The sequence below is a fragment of the Panthera uncia genome, chromosome D1 (genome assembly GCF_023721935.1).
Source record: "Panthera uncia isolate 11264 chromosome D1, Puncia_PCG_1.0, whole genome shotgun sequence".
NCBI classification, from domain to species: Eukaryota; Metazoa; Chordata; class Mammalia; order Carnivora; family Felidae; genus Panthera; species Panthera uncia.
Genome location: NC_064808.1, coordinates 44,064,336 through 44,084,696, shown reverse-complemented (window position 1 = coordinate 44,084,696; position 20,361 = coordinate 44,064,336). Strand labels below are relative to the sequence as shown.

At 43.9% G+C, this 20,361-nt stretch overlaps 1 protein-coding gene across 2 annotated transcripts in view; it reads left to right on the top strand.

Annotated features, from left to right (window-relative positions):
- TEAD1 (TEA domain transcription factor 1) overlaps positions 1-16,647 on the top strand; it is a 264,897-nt gene extending 248,250 nt beyond the window's left edge. For both annotated transcript variants that reach the window (XM_049649825.1, XM_049649818.1), the window contains 3 exons: positions 1,825-1,965; positions 6,333-6,485; positions 12,451-16,647. In XM_049649825.1, the coding sequence (XP_049505782.1) occupies positions 1,825-1,965; positions 6,333-6,485; positions 12,451-12,564 (408 nt within the window). In that variant the 3' untranslated portion in view covers positions 12,565-16,647. The remainder of the gene's footprint in view (positions 1-1,824; positions 1,966-6,332; positions 6,486-12,450) is intronic.
- Positions 16,648-20,361: the final 3,714 nt, after the last annotated feature.

Here is a 20,361-nt window from a genome sequence, read left to right as displayed (position 1 = left end):
GTGCAGATACCGTCCCTTGTCCGGACCACTTTGACAGTTTTCTGACCTGTCTCTGCCTGTGCTCTCACTTTTCCAGAGTCGTCTCCATGCTATGTTTGGGGTGCCTTTTAGGAACTCAGATCCAGCCATAACTTGTCACTGTGCCCGTCCTGGGCACTTACAACTCCTGCATCCCTTGGTTTTAGGATCTAAGACCTAAACCCTCCTGCCTCTCCTGCCACCCTCTCTCATCCCAGCCTTTTCGTGGCCTTGTTTCTGGTTCTGTGCACCTTGTCCACACTCTCTCAGGACACATTCACCCGCCTACGTCAGCTCTCCTACCGTCTTTGGATCTGAGCTGCATCATCCTCAGAAGCTTCCCTGACCCCAAAGTTGGTTCTCATGGCCCTTGATGCCTCTTTCAGGAGTGCTCATCCCTAGGGTGATGTCCTCCCTGCTAAATTGTGAGCCCGTGGCAGCAGGGACTGGCCCAGCTCGTGCTTACTCTGATCCCCAGCTCCCCACCCAGTGCCTGGTGTGCCATAGCAGATCACAAGGTACCGGAGGGGAGGGAGCCGTCAATCAGTGGTCCGGCCACTGCAGTGGCCTCACAGCCTCCCTCCACAGTGGACACCAGACCGCACTGAGACGTTGATCCCTGAAACACAGCTCGGTTCACAGCACCTTCTTGTGCCAGAGCTTTCAAAGGGTCCCCATTTCCTGCAGCATGCAATCCACACCCCTTTTCTTAGCCCTCCATGGCCTGGGTCCTGGTTGCATTTTCCAAACTCACTGCTCCTGGTGGCCTCAGTCCTTAACACTGCAGCTGGAAAGAGGCACCCTAGGCTGCTTCTACCCCCACTGTCCCCTAAACCCATCTCTGCATGTTCACTTTGTAACCACCCCGTAAGTAATACCCCTGGTTGAAAGTAATGCCTTCCCTTGTCTGAACTCTGAGCATCTTTGACGTGGTAGTATTTCTATGTCCCTTGTAGCTCTTTTAAGACATACCTCTCACTTGTGGTCCTGTATAGTGTCTAGCATAAACCTCACACAGTAGGTAATCCTACAATACCTTAAATGAGTGGGAATTACCAATGACTTGGCATCTTTGCAAGCCAGTCTTGAACAGGAGCCATTTCCCTCCTGGATGCTGTCATTTGTAATGAAGGTTCTGTTTTTGTACGTATAACAAGTGGCTAGCCAGCTGCAGATCTCCTGTTCTTTTAAATCTGTCCCCAGGTCCTGGGGCGCCTGGGTGGCTCAGTCGGTTAAGCGGCCGACTTCAGCTCAGGTCATGATCTTGCGGTCCGTGAGTTCGAGCCCCACGTCGGGCTCTGTGCTGACAGCTCAGAGCCTGGAGCCTGTTTCAGATTCTGTGTCTCCCTCTCTCTGACCCTCCCCCGTTCATGCTCTGTCTCTCTCTGTCTCAAAAATAAATAATAAACATTAAAAAAATAAAAAAAAAAAATCTGTCTCCAGGTCAGTGAATGTGAGCCCAGGGCATACACTGCTTTCTGCACATATTTCAGAGACCTCCTGGATCCTTTATAACAAGGATAGAGTATTATTCTATACTGGACGCAAGAAAGCAAACTGAATAGATGCGTGTACCATTGTCATTTCACGGGAAGATTGCTGGAGTTAGTGTTCTCTTCAAAAAATGACCAGTGGGCTGCAGAACTTGTTTCTAGATCAGCATCACCTCACCACCTCCCTGCCCCCCACCCCCGCCCTCTGTTCGGCCAGAAGGATTGGAGATCCCCCCCCCCCCCCCCGTCACTGCTCATTGCCGTGACTCCTGTAAAGAGAAAATAACCCCCACCTCCGTTTCCTTTCCAACAGGCCGACCTAAACTGCAATATTCAGGATGACGCTGGGGCCTTTTATGGTGTCACCAGTCAGTATGAGAGTTCTGAAAATATGACAGTCACCTGTTCCACCAAAGTGTGCTCCTTTGGGAAGCAAGTAGTAGAAAAAGTAGAGGTAAGTGGGCATCTGCAGACCAGAGCCTTCATTCGGGGGCACCCTGCTACCTTCCTTTCAGCTTTCACCGGGGCAGAGAGTTTTACTTTTCTGGTGTCTCCTCCTTCTCCCCCTTTCTCTCACCTCTTTTCCCTGTCACTTCTAAAAAGACACAGCGATTTGCAAGCAAGTGGAAGAAGCCCCCACGCCACCCCTCCCCGACTGCAGGGGCCCTGCCTTGTGTGGCCAGCAGTGTTCCGTGCCCTGGTGTGGAAGCTGCTACAGACAGGCCCCGCCCCTAGGTCCGAGGGCACTTCCGGGCGTTGTAAATAGCACCTGCTTTCTAAAACCCGGACACCTCAAGCCTGGTGCGGGTGCTTCTGCCCCTTCTACTCCTTTCATTGTTCCAGACAGATTCCAGCGTGAACTGGGGTCGAATACCTATTCATAGTTTTCCTGTTGCATACCTCCCTCCCTTTCAAAAAACATGTGTTCTTTTCAGCAGGGTGGGTTGCTTTGTGTGAATGTTTGCGGTTGACATTCCACGTAAAGCTGTATTTTCCGACGTCTTCTGCCCGTTAACCCGGTCCACCCGTCATGGCGGTCCTGGAGCTCGCAGGCCCCAGGGCCCAGCCTGACTGTGCCAGACTTGGTGCCGAGGCAGGAGAGAGAGGATGCCCTGGGCGGGAGGAGAGGTTTGAAGACTTTGGGCCGAACGATGAGGATCTGGGCTGCTGCACAGCCTTTGGCTTCCTGAGCACAGGAGGGGCATGCTGTGGATGGTGTTGAGGAGGTTACACTGGCCAGAGTGGATAGAAGGGAGTTGACTAGATGGTCGATGTCAGCTGAGGCGTCCTGAGCTTCATGAACATGGCAGCAGTGGGAATCCAGTAAAACATTTTGAATGGAACTTAGAGACTCACCAGATATTAAATACTAATGAGGAGGAAGAACCAAAGGTCACACATTTTGTGGTTGCAAGGGCCGCGCTGCCATGAGCAGAGATTAGAAAGTAAGGTATTCAAAAGCAAGTAGTCAGGGGATGATTCTAGATGCAAGACTGGAATTTGGAAGACTGAGAATACCAGTTGGGAATCCTAAGCATTAAGGAATTAAAGCTATGGGAATGGAGGGCTTGGTGCAGGGAGGGCGTGGGAGCAGTAGCCAGCCCTGGAGTGAGTGAAAGGGACACACCAGCAGAGGAGCAGAGGACAAAAATGGCTGAAGGAATTGGGGAACGAGCCCAACGCATGTCTGGGAAGCCCAAGGAGAGGGGAGGTGAGAAGGTGACCGACCGTGTAATGAGACAGGTCTGGGAGGCCTACGGCCAGATGACCTCCCATCTCCTCCGAGCAAGAGGAAGCACCATTACTGGTCAGTGGTTGGGAACGTGGAATGTTCGTGGGCAGCATTGCTGCTGAATAGCCGAATTGTCAGGGCTCACCTCTAGATGGACCACCTGCCCGCACAAGATGAACCAGACAAGTTACTCTGTTTCCCAGATTCCAAACTCATACCCAAAGCTGTATATAAAGTTCAGGGAGCAGGAAAATGTTGCCTTTGACTGAAATCCCAGGAGTTTTCATGTAGAAGGTAACGTGAGTGCTGGTGGAGTTTTGTAATTAAGCGTTTAATCCATTTCGAATGTATTTCCACATTTGGTGTGAGATGGGTGTCCGCTTCTGTTGTCTTCCAAATACACAGGCGTTTGTGTCAAAACCGTTGATTGGGGTGCCTGGGTGGCTCAGTCGGTTGAGCGTCCGACTTCAGCTTAGGTCATGATCTCACACTCTGTGAGTTCGAGACCCGCGTCGGGCTCTGTGCTGACAGCTCAGAACCTGGAGCCTGCTTCAGATTCTGTGTCTCCCCCTCTCTCTGCCCCTCCCCTGCTCATGCTCTGTCTCTCTTTGTCTCAAAAATAAAAAAAAATAAAAAAAAACATTAAAAAAGATTTTTTTAAGATAAAATAAAACCCGTTTATTAAACGATTCATCCTTTTCCCACTGAGTAGATCTTAGATGTACCCCTATTAAGGTCCTGCATATCCTGGGAGCCATTCCTGGAGTCTGTTTGATTCCACCCTGTTTATCTCTCCTTGTCCCCCTCTACCATGTTGATTTGATTACACGGGCTTTATCGTATGTTCTTACACCTGCTAAGGCAAGTCGATCTTGCTTTTCTTCTTATCCATATATTTTGTAGGCAGATAACCAGCACTTATTCTTCCAAATAATTAGATCACTTTAAAAAAAAGTAAAGAAAGCCAAAAACCTTTTGATCAATGTAATTATAATCGTACTGGATTTATATGTTATGTGGGGATAAACTGATACATTGCCAGTACTAAGTCTTTCCAGTGAAGGACGTATTTGCAGGTCCATTTACTTATCTTAATAAGATTTTGTAGTTTTTACATATACGTTAATTTATATTAATTTGTTAATGCTATTTCCTGTTTCTAGATTTTAATTACCAGAAGAGAGACAAGTTCTTGGTTTTAGCAAAAATATGTTCTATCTGGCCATCTTGCCATATTCCCTTATTTATCTCTACTGGGTTTTGCCCCTAGGTTCTTGGATTTTCTACTTATGTGGTCATAGCAGCAGCAAAAAGAGCGGCTTTATTTTATTTCTTCTTTTCCAATGTTTATGCCACTTTTCTGTTACTATTATTTTCTCGCTTTCTTTCCATTTTCTAAAACCTCCAGCACACCTGTAAAAAGAAATAGGATGGTGAGTATCCCTGTATAGTTAGTTACTGCTGCTCATAGAGATGGATTTGGTGCTTGGCCATTTAGGGTTATACTTACTGTTGGATTTTATAAATGGTCTTTATATGTAAGTGCTTTCTTTGTGTTCTTGTCATACTGAGGGTTTTTATTAGTAACAGCTGCAATATTTTACCAAATGCCTGTTCAGCAACTCTTACTATCATTTTTCTCCTATTCGTGGACATCACGAGTTAATGCATGTCCTGTGTTTGAGCCACCACAGCATTCCTGAACAAAGTCCTACTTTGGACGCACTGATGTGTTCCATTTGCTATTTTACGTTAAGATTTTTGCATCTCATAAGTGATAATCACCTTTCCTCTTTATAGTCTCTCCGTGTCCATCGATTTCCTAAAAAGAATTGGGACACCTGGTCTGATGTAGTTTCCATAACAATGAAAACAGTTGTTCCTTAAGAGTTCCATAACTCAGCCATCACACCAGGTGGTCTTTATGCCTTTTTCAGGGGTTCATCTCTAAACAAGTTTCTAGGCATTTCCACGGCAATTGAGCTATTGGAGTTTCCTATTTTTTGGTTCAGTATTAGTAGTTTAAGTTTTGCTGGGAAAGCATCCTCTCCTCTACGGCTTTTTGCCTTACAGCATTATGTGAAGTAACCTTTTACAAATCTCCCAATCTCTACTGTCATTGTGGTTTCGTCTCTTTTCTTCCTTAACCTTGTGAAGGCTTTATTTTATTTTGGCTTTTTAAGAACCAGCTTTTTAAAATTTATTCTGTCTCCATTTCTTATTTCTGTTAACATAGATTTGAGCTTTTATCTTTATTCATTTCCTATTCTGGGTTTTCTTTGGTTTCTTTGTGGTTTGGGTTTATTTTTGTGGGTTTTTTTTTAATCGAAGATGTGGTTTAGTTCTATAATTTTTCGTCTTTAATGATGAACTCATGAAGCTACATCATTAAGTGTCCTCCAAGTATAGCTTCATCGGGTCCCATAAGTTTTGATGTAAAGGATTTTCCTTTTCATTATTCTTGAGATAGTTTGTAATTTCCTTTTTAATTCCTCTTTGATCCAAGGCTATCTAGGGGTGTGTTTCTTATTTCTGAGTGCTTCAGTGGGAACTTCAATACCAGTATTTTTTTTTTCTTTCCTTTTTTATTAAAGACATAAATAACTCACAGTCAGGAGCTCATGATCCGTTTTAAGTAGTTTTTTCCAAGGTAGAGAAGTTAGCTGCATTGGTTGTTGGCTGTGAGGCCTTTATAACAGTGACGGAGGATTTTCTCTGGGCTCTTTGAAGAATTGTCATTGGCTGGGCCCACTCTCCCAGGTTTCCAGGTAGAAAATCACTAAATAGGTGATTATATTTCTTTCCAACCTTTGCTTTCTTTTCTTTCTGACCTGTACAACGCTTCTTTAAAGCTATTCTGTTTACACATTTTGTTTTTTTAATTTCCAGAAAAATCCTGGATTTCTGAGTATGGCATTCAGTTTGGAAATAGGATTTTTTTTTTTAATTAAGTAAACTACATAAATAGTACAGCATCTAGTGGATGATTCATGTTGAAAAGGAAAAATGCTTTTGCAGGCAGCAATAGCTTTTTTCATGTATCTTGAAGTCAGAAGTGTAAAAGTGCTCAACTCCTTTTTCCCTCACAGACGGAGTATGCGAGGTTTGAGAATGGCCGATTTGTGTACCGGATAAACCGCTCCCCGATGTGTGAATATATGATTAACTTCATCCACAAGCTCAAACACTTACCAGAGAAATATATGATGAACAGTGTTTTGGAAAACTTCACAATTTTATTGGTAACTGTTTTGCCTCTTTCCTCTTGGGGCAGACCCAGCTGGTGGGGAAAGACAGCAAGGTGGCCGGGCCAGGGGAGGTGACCAGGCTGTTGATCAATTACCATTTGAATCCACAGCATCCAGGGCAAGCATGGGCTCAGGTCTATAGAAGAGACAGGGTTTCATTGGGCTGGGCTAAGCTTTTTGAAGCTTGGGAAAACTAGAATTCAAATGGGTAGTAAAAACTATGGTCCCTACATTCTAAACTCCAGCTGCACATTAGAAAGATGTGGAGAACTTTTAAAATACTTAAAAACTTGTAAAAGCCTGACACCAAGGCTGCATCCTAGATCAGTTAAATCAGGATCTCTGAGAATAGAACCCAGGCATGAATATTTTTTATAGTTCCCTGGGTAATACCGGTGTCAGCCAAGTGCGAATCCTAGAAGCATTGTCTGCAAATCTCAAATGAGGCCAAAACTGTAAAGTCCGTGGGTTTGTCCTTCAAATACACCTTGACTCATTTCACGAAGGATTGCAAGGCTTTAAAAGAGATAACATACCTTAAGACAGCAAAACATAAACCCTCAGTACCACAAGAAATAGAAAATTAAAATAGAATGTCATGACCAGGAAGAGGGCAGAGGAAGTATTCTCCATAGGCTGAAAAGTATGGTCAAAACGTGGGCAGCTAAAAGGGGAAGTGAAAACAGTGGTGCTCAGGGTCCACGATGCGAGAAGTTTCTGGTTCCCCTGGGCAGTGCTGGGGAGTGGGGGAGGGTCCCCTCAGATTTAACTTTAAAACAAATTTCCCATGGAGGCTTCATTTGGAGACTTGGGAAGGTTGTATGAACAGTGTTGTCCTCAAAAATCTGCCTATAAAATATGCAGCAGTGGGTTTCATAATGCTCATTTTTGAAAAAGTTAGCATTCCTTGATGTAACTGAAGGAAAAATGCCAAAACAGAACTTGGAAACAGTTGTGCTAAAAGGGGGCAGCAAGACGATATTGTGGTCAAATATTCAGCCCTCTGAAGGCCTACTTTGTTGCTCTGTTTCTAGGATGAAAAACTGGAATACTTAGGGCAGAAGTTGTTTACCAGGAGTTTTTGGATCCTTTGAAACCAGGGTTCTCAGTCAATGGTGTGCTACTTTAAGGGGAAAAAAAAAAAAAGAAGGCGGCTGTTCCGCAACCTTCCCCCAAACCCTTGATTTATTAGCTTTTGCCCATTTCCGTGGTCAGTTTCAGAGTACCAGTGGTTGTCCAGTTCATGAACTTCCTTAATATTCAACTTTCAGAAGCCAGTAGGAGCCAGCTTCTTCACACCAAATGTAAGAACTGAGTAAATAAAGGTTTAGAAATCAGAATCTTCTGCATATCAGATTCAGCCAGGAAGCTTTTAAAAATCCTGGGGCCTGGTCCCCATCTCAGATAAATAAAATCAGAACCCCTGGAGGTGGGGCCCAGCATCCTGGTTTTGTTTCATTTTTACAGCTTCCCAGGTGTTGAGACCCACTATAGGGGATGGCTAAGTGAGCCACAGAGAGCCTCAAGAGTTCACAGACACGTGATCGGCATACAGTTGGCAGACAGATCATTTGGCATGTAATTTTCATTTATTCCTGAGAGGGAATCTCCGTGGATTCTCAGGCGTGTCCACGAGAAACTAGCAACCTGAGGGAGAGTTTGGAAAGCCTGTTCTTTAATAACTATTATTTACTAGTATCGTGTTCCCTGATGGTCTTTGGCAAAAACTGAGCAGTTCACGGTTTGGGCTGCTGGCAGGCACCTGTCGTATAGGTGCTTCCTGTTGCTATTTAAGAACAGGTGACTTTTGTGCTCAGATGAGCAAAAGGTGAGTGTGGCACCTTGGGGTGGACGTTGAATAGCCTCACGAATTAACCCAAACTCTCTTGAGTGAATGGGCCAGCCCACCTCTCTTGGAAGCAGCCTTAGGCATTCTTACAAACCAGTTCTAAGGTCTGTTCCAGCATGTTAAGGAATATGTCCTCATTGCCTATAACCCTACCTCACAGAGCATAGCTTGGGAAAAATCAGGCCCAGAAGAAATTAAAAGCATCTGTTGGCCACCAAACTCATGAATACTAGTAATACTCTTTCAGAACACGTGACTTCCAGCAGCTTAGATATTCAGAAAACACACCATATTATGTTAATTTCCAAAATGTATCATTAAACCACTAAATAAATCCTTTTGCTGTGAAGAACTAGGAGCTCTCAATAAATGTCTGCCAGAAATAATATTTTAGCATTTAGAAAAGCTGAAATTAAACCAGTATGCCTGGATTATGAGAGTCACATCCTCTCCTTGATAAATAAAGGAGAAATAGTACTTCTGAGCTCTTCCTCCCAGAAAGGGTGTGGGAATACGGCCAGGCTGGCAGCTGCTAGACACAGTGGCAGGTATTTTACCAGGTATTGGGTACAAAACCTCTGTCAGCAAGATCAATCCCAGACCTTACTGGCTGGTGAGCTAGACTCTGATTTCATCAGGATGATAGAGAAATTGAGGTGAACCCGTAAAGGGAAGGCCTTAGTGACAGTATCCAGACTGAGGAAGACAGTAGCTGAATCATAGGCCAAGCGTTCTTGTCCTCTTTGGGGGTATATTCAGACATACATACACGTTGGTAGGGACATTTTTTTCTTTCCTCCTTTTGAATCTCAATCATCAAGTCTAAATAGGACACATTGGGGGTACCTAGCTGGTTCAGTTGGTAGTGCATCTGACTTGATCTCAGGGTTGTGAGTTTAAGCCCAACGTCAGGCCTGGAGGCTACTTTAAAAAAAAAACAAAAAAACCAAATAGGACATTTTCTTTCCCAGAAAGTTTGCGAGAAGGTAAGGTAATCACAGAGGTTCCAGGCACAGTGCTGAATCTTTTGTAGATGTCGTATTATGAAATTCTCACCGCAGAACTACAAGGTCATATTTATTCCCATTTTATGGATAAGGAATGTTAGGCCTCTCTGAGGTCACAGAGCTAAGGACACACATAAATTGAGACTTAAAATGATAGAAAAGACACTTTGCAGGTTATTTCATGATCATGGAGTCTGAAAATGGGGGTTTAAGATCCAACTCTACTTTATGATCTTGGTTTGAGTAAGTTACTTAAAGTCTCTAAACAGTTTCCTCCTCCGTTTACAAACAAAATGCTCACATCTGTATGCTTCACCTCAAAGGTCATTGAGAATATTTTCATTTGTTCAGCTAAACTATGGAGAGATTGTACTAGCTGCCAGAATACAGTACAAATATAACACAGTCCCTTTCCGATAGTAAATCCTGGCCTGGTAGGGGAAAGAGACGGTTACAATACCTTTGTACATTACATGGCTGCAGTATCCTTGAGAAACAGACACCTGGACATACAGAGTAGTGTAACTACCTGAGCAGTTACCTGTAGTTGGAATGAGGTGGGAGAATTCCCAGAGATGTTAAAAGATGAGGTTTAAGTTGCCTTGATGGATAAACAGACATTTTGCAGATTTACCAAGCAAAGGGCTTTTCGGCAGGTGCATACTTAAGCGTTAGGTGCTGGGATGTGACCTAGATGGGGTGGGACAGCCGTCCTGGAGGCTCCTGAGAGAGGCAGGCATTCCTCAAGCGATCCATCACAAAACGGATGTAAACCAAACGGTGGCTGCTGGCTGGCAGAGGGAGGTACGTGGTGCCACGAGAGCACATGACAGGAGCATTTGCCTGGTCAGGGAGGCTTCCTGAAGGAAGAAACCATTGAGGCATACCCTCTGGGTGACTAGGCGGAGAGGGTGGAGAAGGGCACTGCAGGTGTGCAGGCAAGTGGAAGGACTGGAAATGGGGGGTGTGGCTGGCGTGGAGAGAGGGAGGAGCCCAGGGAGCCAGCCAGGTAGGAACAGCCACGGGAACAGCCAGACCGAGCGGGGTCTGCTCAGCCATCGGAGTTTTTAAGCAAGAGTGTGTTGTTGTCAGATTTATATTACTTACAGGGGTTTTGTGGCTGCTGTGTGTCCCTGGGAATGTGTGAGCCAGGGTAGCTCCTGGTAGGGGAGTCTGGGTGCTTGGCTGGTCCCCTGGGCTGTGGCGGTAGAGACCGGGATGATTCAAGAGCTGTTCAGGAGGTAAACGCAGGCAGGACATGGCATTTCTTTGGACATGGGGAGAGAGGGAGAGAGGTTTCCAGGATAAGAGGCCTGCATACTTGGAGTCTGGTCTGTGAAGGAAGAGGCAGGAAATAAGACCAGGAAAGCAGGTGGGTACCAATATTGAAAAAAATCTTTATTCCCCAGAAACAATAAATGTAGATAATCTATTATTGTATCAATTCATTTGTCTAGAGCAGCATCGCTTAATGATTAGAAAAAAAGGTCTTCAAAATCAGATCTGGGTTTCTTAGTTGACAGTTGTCTAACCTTAATTTTTTTTCAAACTATCAAGTTGTTTTTTTTGTTTTTTTGTTTTTTTTTTTTTGAGAGAGAGAGAGTGCAAGTGTGGGAGGGCCGTAGGGAGGGGGACAGAGGATCCAAAGCAGGCTCTGTGCTAACAGCAGAGAGCCCGATGTGGGGCTCGAACTCATGACCGCAAGTTCATGACCTGAGCCAAAGTCAGACACTCAACTGACTGAGCCACCCAGGTGCCCTGACAGTTGTATAACCTTAAATCACCTAACTCCCCTGCCTCCCTCTCTGTCAGAGGGGAGCTGATAGGGCACCTACTCATGGAGTCATTATAATATTACATGAGACGGATGTGTATGAAGCATTTAATACTGAGTAGATGTATACTAAGCAGTTACTATATGTTGGCTATTATGTGGATTGTCATTTATTCAGCAAATATTTATTAAATGGCTGTTGTGTGCCAGACTAGTTATTAGGCAACATGGTCCCTGTTCTTCAGGAATTTATAACCCATTGAATGACATGGGTATTAAAAAAAAAAAAAATCTTACAAATCTGTGTGTACTTACAGACAGTACTGTGTGCTCTGATGGGGAATTACAAGTTTGTGAGACTTTAGTCATCAGTCAGAGACCATACCCTTGGATACCGAGAAGGCAAGGGAAACAACATGGGTGAAGCAGCCTGACAGAGCTGGGGGCGGGGCCCCCGATGCACTGGACTAGGCCCTCAGACTCCAAGTGTTTGAAGGCAAGGGGCTTTTAGAAAGTCCCTTGTGAGAATGGCTCTGAGAAGTAGGGAGGGGCCGCAGGGACCTGGGTCAGATCCGGTCACTCAAGATAGGAACGCAGGCTGAGACCATGGGCAAGAAGAACAGAGAGCTGGAGTCCAGCGACTTCAACCAGAAGGGGAAGTAGATGATGAGTATTGAACTAGATGAGTATTTCAAGTACATTTCGAAAGCTAAAGCCTATATGAATGAAAAATGAAAAGAAAGATCCTTTGACAAAGTTCTTCCACCATTCCTTACTCAGCACATATTTTACTGAGTCCCAGCACTGCTGGTTAACATTGGTGAGCAGGGCATTCGTGGGGCTCATGTCTATCATTGGCCCTTGTGAAACCAACCTCGTAAAAGTTTAGGTACAAGATGGGAGGCGTTTCCTAGGGGAAATGACCCGTCTCGTGGGACAGACTGCTAGAAAATTGTCTTCGTTGTCAAGAAATTGACCCTCCCCCAAAACCCACACTAATTCTTGTGGTCTCTTTGTGGACCCAGATAATGGGTGAGGCCCTGTCCGGAAGGTATTTCTTACACATGGTACCTAAGTTCACATAGGATTCAAGTCAGACCCAGAATACCCTGAGTTTGTTGGAGAGGGCAGAATCAGGCCAGAACACCTCCAACAGTCTACCTGCTGGACTTGAGACTGTTCCTCTCCAAGCAAATCCTAGTTGTCGTGGTATAGATGGAGTATGTCTTCATCCATGTGAGTTTTTCTATCTGTATGTATGTGTCTATGTGTGTGTGTGTGTGTGTATATATATATATATATATATATATATGCTTTTTTTTTTAACAGGTGGTAACAAACAGGGATACACAAGAAACTCTTCTCTGCATGGCCTGTGTATTTGAAGTTTCAAATAGTGAACATGGAGCACAACATCATATTTACAGGCTTGTAAAAGACTGAACATGGTTATTTATATATATAGACATCTGTATATACACACACACACATACACACACACACACACACACACACATATGTGCGCACACACACTCTCTCTCCATTACTGAATGACTGACTGTAAACCTCACCACACAGGGGGGTGCCCTGGCCCCGAGGTCACCCTGACTTTTTCTAAATCCTGTTTGAGTGAAGTCATTTTTCATGTGTTCATACTATCATCGTAGCTGTGAAGTTCTGGTACAGTTGTAAAAAGAGAAATCGAGTTGTTTCTATGTGTCCTTCAGATCCACAGCCCACAATTTTTTGGGAAGGATGAACCTTAAGAACCCGGGTCTCAGTCTGTAGAGACCTGTTTCTAATTGTGGTAGAAAAAATTTGAGACAGAGCATTTGCCATGGGACATTTACAGCCTTTATACAAATGTATTTAGTTCTTTTTTTTTTTTCCAACATAAAATTCTTGTTTTAAGATACAAGTAAAATTAATCTTTAAATATAAATGTAAATTAGTACACAAAACTAAGAATCTTTAGACTTATCTTTGTAACTAATTAGGGTGGAAGTTATGAAAGAATGTAATTCACTAAATTATTTTTTAAATGAAACTTTCCTTTCTTTTTTGAAACCAAATGTTAAAATATAGCCTTAAATGCTTGGTAGAAATATTCTAATGAGACAAATTTGTACTTTTTTTTCCTCAAGGTTAAAACTAATCTCTTAATCCATTAAACTCTTGAACAGGTATTACAAAGGAAGAAAACTTCACCCCTTATCCTTAACATATATAGTATATTTAAGAAATATAAAATTGTATTGTACTAATGTGATGATTATTTAATGAAAAAAAAAGATGGCTCTTTTTGCAATAAGTAGATAAATACTGAAAATCTAAACGTACAATGTTTATAGTCTTGTGTGTGCAGTTATATTTTATATGGACAACCAAATTTTTTATAAAGATGAGTAAATGTTTGAACCACTGAAATTTAATAACAAAAATTTTAAATTGGCACGAATACTGCACTGTGAGCTGCAAAATCTAGAAAATCCTGTGGCTGGGAGAAATTTCATCAACCAAACAAGTAAAAGGCTCATCAGTTTTAGCATCTCTGCTCCCCAGAAAACTTGCAAGCATCCTCACCAGCCTGTGGATAAATTATTTCTGGTGAACCAACATGCATATTAACCTGCTGTAACTATATGTGTATGTGTGTGTTTGTGTATGCCTCTATACACATATACATGTGTAGTTATTCAACACATATTTATTGAACATTTAGTGTCACTCAATTTGCTAGGTGCTGATATGTATGTATATCTCAATCTGTGTCCATAGATCTAGCTATATTCTCACAGGACATCCATTTTCTCAACATCTCTCAATAAGTCAGAGTACTTGTTTGAGGTCTGAGAGGCCCAGCGCCCTCTGACTTTTTCAAACAGACTCATTTGGGAGGTTCTCTTCCCAGGAGAAATTCGACTTTCCGACCCAAATATTCCAAAGCATTGCCCAGGCACAGCTGGTTTGAAGTGGCCAACATGTCTTGGGTTATTTTTCCATAAGTGCTTCATTGGGAAGGAGAGAGGGCATACTCCCCAACTTCCCAGAGGAAAGTGACATTTTTATATTTGCCAGGCATATGTTAACATGGTGGAATAAGTTCTGTAAGTCACGAACCTTATTAAGACTTTTTCACTAAGCTGGAAAATGAACACCCTGTTCTTTCACCTCCAAGTAACTTCCCCTCTTCCCTGTCCCACCACCTGCCCTGCTTGTGTATTGATTAGTGCCTGGTGGTCATGATCATGAGGGTGTGGCTGGCTTGTGGCAGAGGGAAGGACATTGGACCAAGCCTGACCTGTTCCAAACTCATATGCCACCGGTTCCTGGGAAGACCAGAGAAGAAAGTGCAGAATGTTTCCCATTTGGAACGCACATCCCTCATTCACACCAGTGGGATGAGATCTGTCTTCCCTCTGTAAAGAAACTAACATTTATTCTCTGATTCTAAGTGGGCCTTGGAAGGATTGGCCCCAGTTGTCCGTTCCATCTGGTCTCCAGCCTAAGCATTTAAGCTTCTTCCATGGTCATCATACGTAAGGACTTCTCTTGGTCACCCCTCCCAGGGATGCTTTTTTTGCTCCTGTCTCCTGCATCTTTCCTCGAAGGAAACCCCACTCACCCAGGACCGGGACCCTACGGAGGGGTGTAAATGACCTGCCATGGCCAGAACCATCCGAGAATTCAGAGAGAGAGGCATCAGATTCACATTCCCACCCAGGAATGGGGTCTTTTGTGCTGCCAGGAGGGCTCCTGAGGGTTTACTTTTCAAAGCACAAACAGACCCCAGAAGAGCAGCTAGAGGGTGGTTCTGTTGGCTGCCGAGAAGGGCAGACCCCGGTCTGCTGAACTCACAGAGACAGGCTGGGCCCCTTAATGCCACCCCGCCAAGTGCCCTCTTCCCCCAAATGCCTTCGTGGTTGAGTTTGGGGCATTTACATGAACATCCTTGAGGATTGCTTTTTGCTCTCAAGACATTTCTAAGATCTTTAAAATTTTACTTCTTGTCTTGTTCTTCTAAAACTTTCTCCAGGGCAGATATTTTCCCTATCTTAACCACTGACCCAGTCACCCAAACACTTGGCCCTCTCTCCATCTCTCTCAAATTAGGTGCTGGGGTGGGATTTGTGTAGTAACACCTAATCCAGATCTGTCTTTGGCCTTTCACCCTTAATAGCAGAGTCTTCGCCCTTTATATGTAAAGCTTCCTAAACCATAAAGAAGCCTTTCCACACCTCTGTCTTTACAGCTTTCTTTTGGGTACCATCTATCCTGGTGACCCTCTGCTACCAGGATTGAGTCAGGGACATCATGTGCTTTTACTGGAGAATTTGGAGGCTGATTTACCACAGCTTAGACAGGGAGGCACTAAAGAACTAGACTCTGGTCTGTTGGCATTTGTTTCCATCTTAGCAGGAGACCTAAAATTACAATCAGGACTTTTTCAGAACAGGTAGAATCCCAGAAGGCCTAAGCTATGCCAAGCCAGGGTTTCTAAACCTCAACACCGGACAGTTTGGAACAGTTCCTTGTTGTGCGGGACTATCCTGTGCATTGTAGGAAGCTTAACAGTATCCCTGGCCTCTTCCCCACCCTGCCTCAGCTGCCACAATCCAGAATGTCTCCAGACATTGCCTGGTATCCCATGGAGCACAGCACTGCCCCCCATTGAGAAGCACGGCCCTAGGTCTTACAGGTCACCAATAGCATATTTGAGATTTTCTGGTTTCCTTCCATTTCACCCTTAGAAGATTTGCTCTCCTGGGAGCCTTGTTTCAGGACATTAAGAGGCAGGTAGGAATATTACTCAAATGACATCATGTCCAGGTCTCTTCCAGTTCAGAGCTTCTATTTCAGTGCAGAGTCTGTCTCGCTACAAAGTATCCCTTCCTTCATCCCTGGGGAAGTCGGGAGCAGCTGGTGGCCGTCGTGCGGATAATCCACTTGCACCTCTATGTTAGGTGCATTTGGAATTTGATCTTCATGTTTTCGTGTACCAGCTTGAAAGGAAGTTCCGGCTATTTTCATGATTCCTCAGAAGCTTATGGGTCTCCTGATCGAAGCTGTCATCATATCAGTGAACTTCCTCTGGTCTTCTACAATCTGCCCTACCTTCAGTGCCATTGTTAGAATTTATGGAAGCCTTTGGAACACTTCTTTTCATCTTTAGGGATGGAGGAGAGAGGGACCAGTTCTGGAAGAGGGCTGATAGGTTTTTTTTTTTTTTAATTGAGCTACAAGAGGGCACAATCTACCGTCTTTCATTTAGCCGATGAGAAAGTTGAGGCCCAGAGTGGAAGTGACCTGCTGAAAGTCACCCAGCTAGTTAATGACAGAATAAGGATGAGGAGGCTCTGGGACCTTGTCACTTAATCCTTGGCCTCTCCTGGTGGAGGTTGTTCCTCTCCGGTGCTCAAGGCTACCTGATCCCTACAAAGGTGTGCACAAGCTCAGGTCAGAAGAGAGGGGGAAGATTAAGAACCGTCCCCCTCAGCCAGAGTAATAGCATCCCCCCCCCCCCCCGCCCCATGCTGACGTTACTTCTCACATGGAGCCTCTGGTCCGCTTGGAGCTACGCGAGACATGCACAAGCAGATATGAAAGCTGATGAGCCTTTTCGCTTACCCTGAGGACAACTCACCTGCCCCAGACTCTGAGTCCAATTTCTTTTTGCCAAACATCCCAGCAGCAAAGTCCCACACTCAGACCAGCCAAAAAAGCAGCCCCGGTTCCCGGCACTTGGCGTTACAGGTCCCCAGAGGACTTAAACCCAAGGCTTCTTTAGGTCTCGATACCGTAGCGGCTTTAGCAGTCTGTTTTTGTACAACCGTAAATTATTTGAATTGTATGAGATGACAGTCGACTTTACCAAACCAGGTACATACAATTTGTATAAGTTTGTATATGCTCTGTCTGGTACACCACACCTGTCCTAACGAAGGGTAGAACCAATTCTGTGCGTTGGTGTTCACACCTGTGACATTGAGAGGAAATGTCTGCATTGCTTCTTTCTTTCTGTTGCTGTTTCTGTGGCAAAGCCCTGCACATGTCATTTCTGAAAAGCCTTAAATCTTTGAGACGTTGCATGTAGGGTGCGCAGTGCAAAAGGCTGCCTCGGAACTGTGAGCCCTTTTGTAAGCTGGAAGCATTTCTCTTACTACTGTTATTACTTTTTTAGGGAGTTTTAAATTCAGAGCTGCCAAAGCGTTCCAGTAAGCAGTGCCTTAGTGATACCTAGTCATGCCGCCGGCCTTTTCTTACCCAACCCTCCACGCCCATTTACGAAATTGGCCCAGCATTTAAAACCACGCAGGCAAAAACCGTTCTCATTTCTCTTGCATAAGCCCATTTTTCTCCGTTTCTATAAGAAACTGGCCACACTTGGTCTAAAATCGGAAGCCGAACATGAGTGGGTTCTTTGACCGCACTCTCCCATGTATATACCAAAATGGAAAGTTTTCCAACTTCGTAGTTTACCATGAAAAGCAAATTGTACTTTTAACGCTGCCTTTTAAATTCACGACCAAATACTTAGCTATTTATGAACCTTCTGCGCTCTAGCATGGAAGTGCCTTTGGTTTGAGATTCCAGCTTAGAAAAGTGCTGCCGTGGTAAATTTGTAGAGAGACCAAAAATATTCTGAGATCACCGTAATGCCTTTGGTTTACCAGGGTGAGTAACCAACCACAGGCCTCTGTCCACAAGCGTGCGACGCGGACCCTGCCTGTGGCCGCCACCAGTCACCAGTGGCACACCGCGGGAGGAGGGCCCCCGGGAACTGTCGTTGTCCTGTCTGTGTGTGCCAGCGACCCAGGTGTCCCCTCCGCTCACCACCCAGCCCCGCGTCCACGTGAGGGGACTTGCACACAAACGGCAGACTTCCGGCCGGTGGACAGATCCGTCCTTCCCCTTCTGTTCGTGTCCAGTCTCTGGAGGCTCACTTTTCCATCCGGACGACCGCGCGCACTTACCTGGTTTACCATGTAAAGTATACCATGCCGAGAGCTAGAAGCCTCAAACTGAGACGACCGTGCAGAACAAAAAGCCAGTTAGGGTCATGACAATTGAAGTGTTCTTCTTACGGCGCAGATGTTGACTCTGAGTGTTGTGTATGAATGTGCTATGAGAAACTTCCAAAGAGCACCATTCACAATTCGGCATTTTCAAAGAATGTTCCAGCCCTCAAAAGGGCAACTCTCTAGAGTCCGTGTTGGCTTTTATCTAAACCTTGTGTAGCTTGGGAAAACTGTTAGAGGTAAGGAAGAGGAGTGGAAAGGACCAGAAGGCAAAAACACCAGCCAAACAAAAGCCAGGAGAAAAAAAAAAAAAAAAAAATTGTCCTTTACCAATATAGACTTCAAAATGACATCAGACATCTTTGAAAGTTAGCCTCTGAACTCTTAATGCGTATGTTCTTTCGTCTCCACCTGGTGTCTTTAAGAATACCCTGTCTGGGCTCTGAAATTTCAGGAGTGATTCCTACCCACACCAAGTTGTGAGTATAGAAATTTCTACAAGAAAAAAAAAAAAAATCCAGTGATGAAAAGGAAACTGACCTAACACAAGCGCTAGTCAGCTGCTTGTATCCAACCCCTCCCTGCTAGTTTACTCCACCACAACTTGAAAGAAATTAATCAATTACTTGTTTCCCTGCTTCTCTTCTCAACTGTTACTGTGCTTTGTTTGGCAATAGATTTCTCCCATAAACTCATCATCGCTTCTTATCGTTAAGAATGAAGGTTTTGTGTTTAAAATGTATTGCGTTGCAAGGATAGTTTCACTGAGGTCACACACCATTAACTGAGATGAAATATTTGTATTTATTGTCATACTTCCTAAGCTATCGCTTGTTTTATTCTTCGTGAATTTGCGTTGAGTCGGTCATATGCCACGCCCCATCACTTTAGTTCATTTGAAATGGCATTTATGTCCCCTCCTGTTCCTCATTAAATGGGGTCAGATTCCAGTAGATTCCGCCTCTCTCAGGTAGACTCTTTTGTCTGCTTTCCATTATGGTTTGCCCCTCCCTGGTCTCTGAGAGAGGCCAACAGAATCTAGGTGTAAATCAATTGGAAACCAGTCTCGTATTTCTTTATTTTTATTGTTATTTTTTTGGATCATTTTCTGTGATTAGTTTGACTGTGTAAATTAGATATTAACTGCACTTCTTAAAAAGGAAAAATACATCTCCCTGTTACCTCCTGGAAAGATTCACTTCTGTAGGCCTTTGTCAATAGGCTCACGCCTGCAGAGAAGGGGGAAAAAAAAAAGAAAGAAAGAAAACACAAAAACAGTACGTGCCTGAAAAACAACAAAACAATTTTGTAACATTTAAAAAAGAAACCCGAATAGCCTTTAATTCTTTAATATGCTTCAATTTTATGTAAATTGGTTTTGCCACATGTGTTTGTTCACATTCTAAATGACTTAATGGGATTCTCACAGTCTGTGTCTTTGTGTCCCGTGTATACTATGGGCTTGTGACGGAAACGCTTCATCTGTTCAGTGGTTGCTTTGATATTGTACTGCGGCTGGGAGGGGGCTATGGAACCTGCCTGTGGGTAATAAGGTTCCTCTTGGTAGATTGGAGATCTGGGGGTGGGGGGTGGGGGGCAAATTCTCACACACGTTTTCTTAAACTGTTTGCAGAAACTTTCAAAAGGCATTCGGTTAAACCTCTCGGCAGTACAGTATTCCTGTATTTGTTAACGTCTGTGTTTAGGTACTGGTACCTTTTTGTTTAAAAATGTTCTAAGTGTTGGCTTTAAAGTGAATTTATCTTTAGTATGATAGTTATATGAAAATTATAGGGTTTGTGTGCAGAGAATTTTTTTATAAAGTGCTTTGTAAAAAAAAAAAAATGTATTCTAGCTTTCGCGGTACATATGTGTGATAACTTTAATATCCATGACAGTTAAGTGCAATTATTTCATCACTCTAAAAATGCTATTTTTGTGTCAGTTCCTGCAGGTGTTTTCATGTCTTTGCAAAGTGACACATTTTGATGCCTTCTTGATAAAGTGGTAGACATTTTGTAGCTTTCTAGAAACTTTGTATTCATACGGTATCAATGAAAAATAAAGACAATGAAAGTGTGGGTTACCTTTTTTATCTGCAAAAGTGTATGCTGTTGAAAATGACATGTGATTATGTGTTGTGGGTGAGCTGTGGGCTCCATGATTCGGGTGTATGAGGCACACCCGTGCATAAGAAAGCCTTTGATTCGCTGAGTTAAGT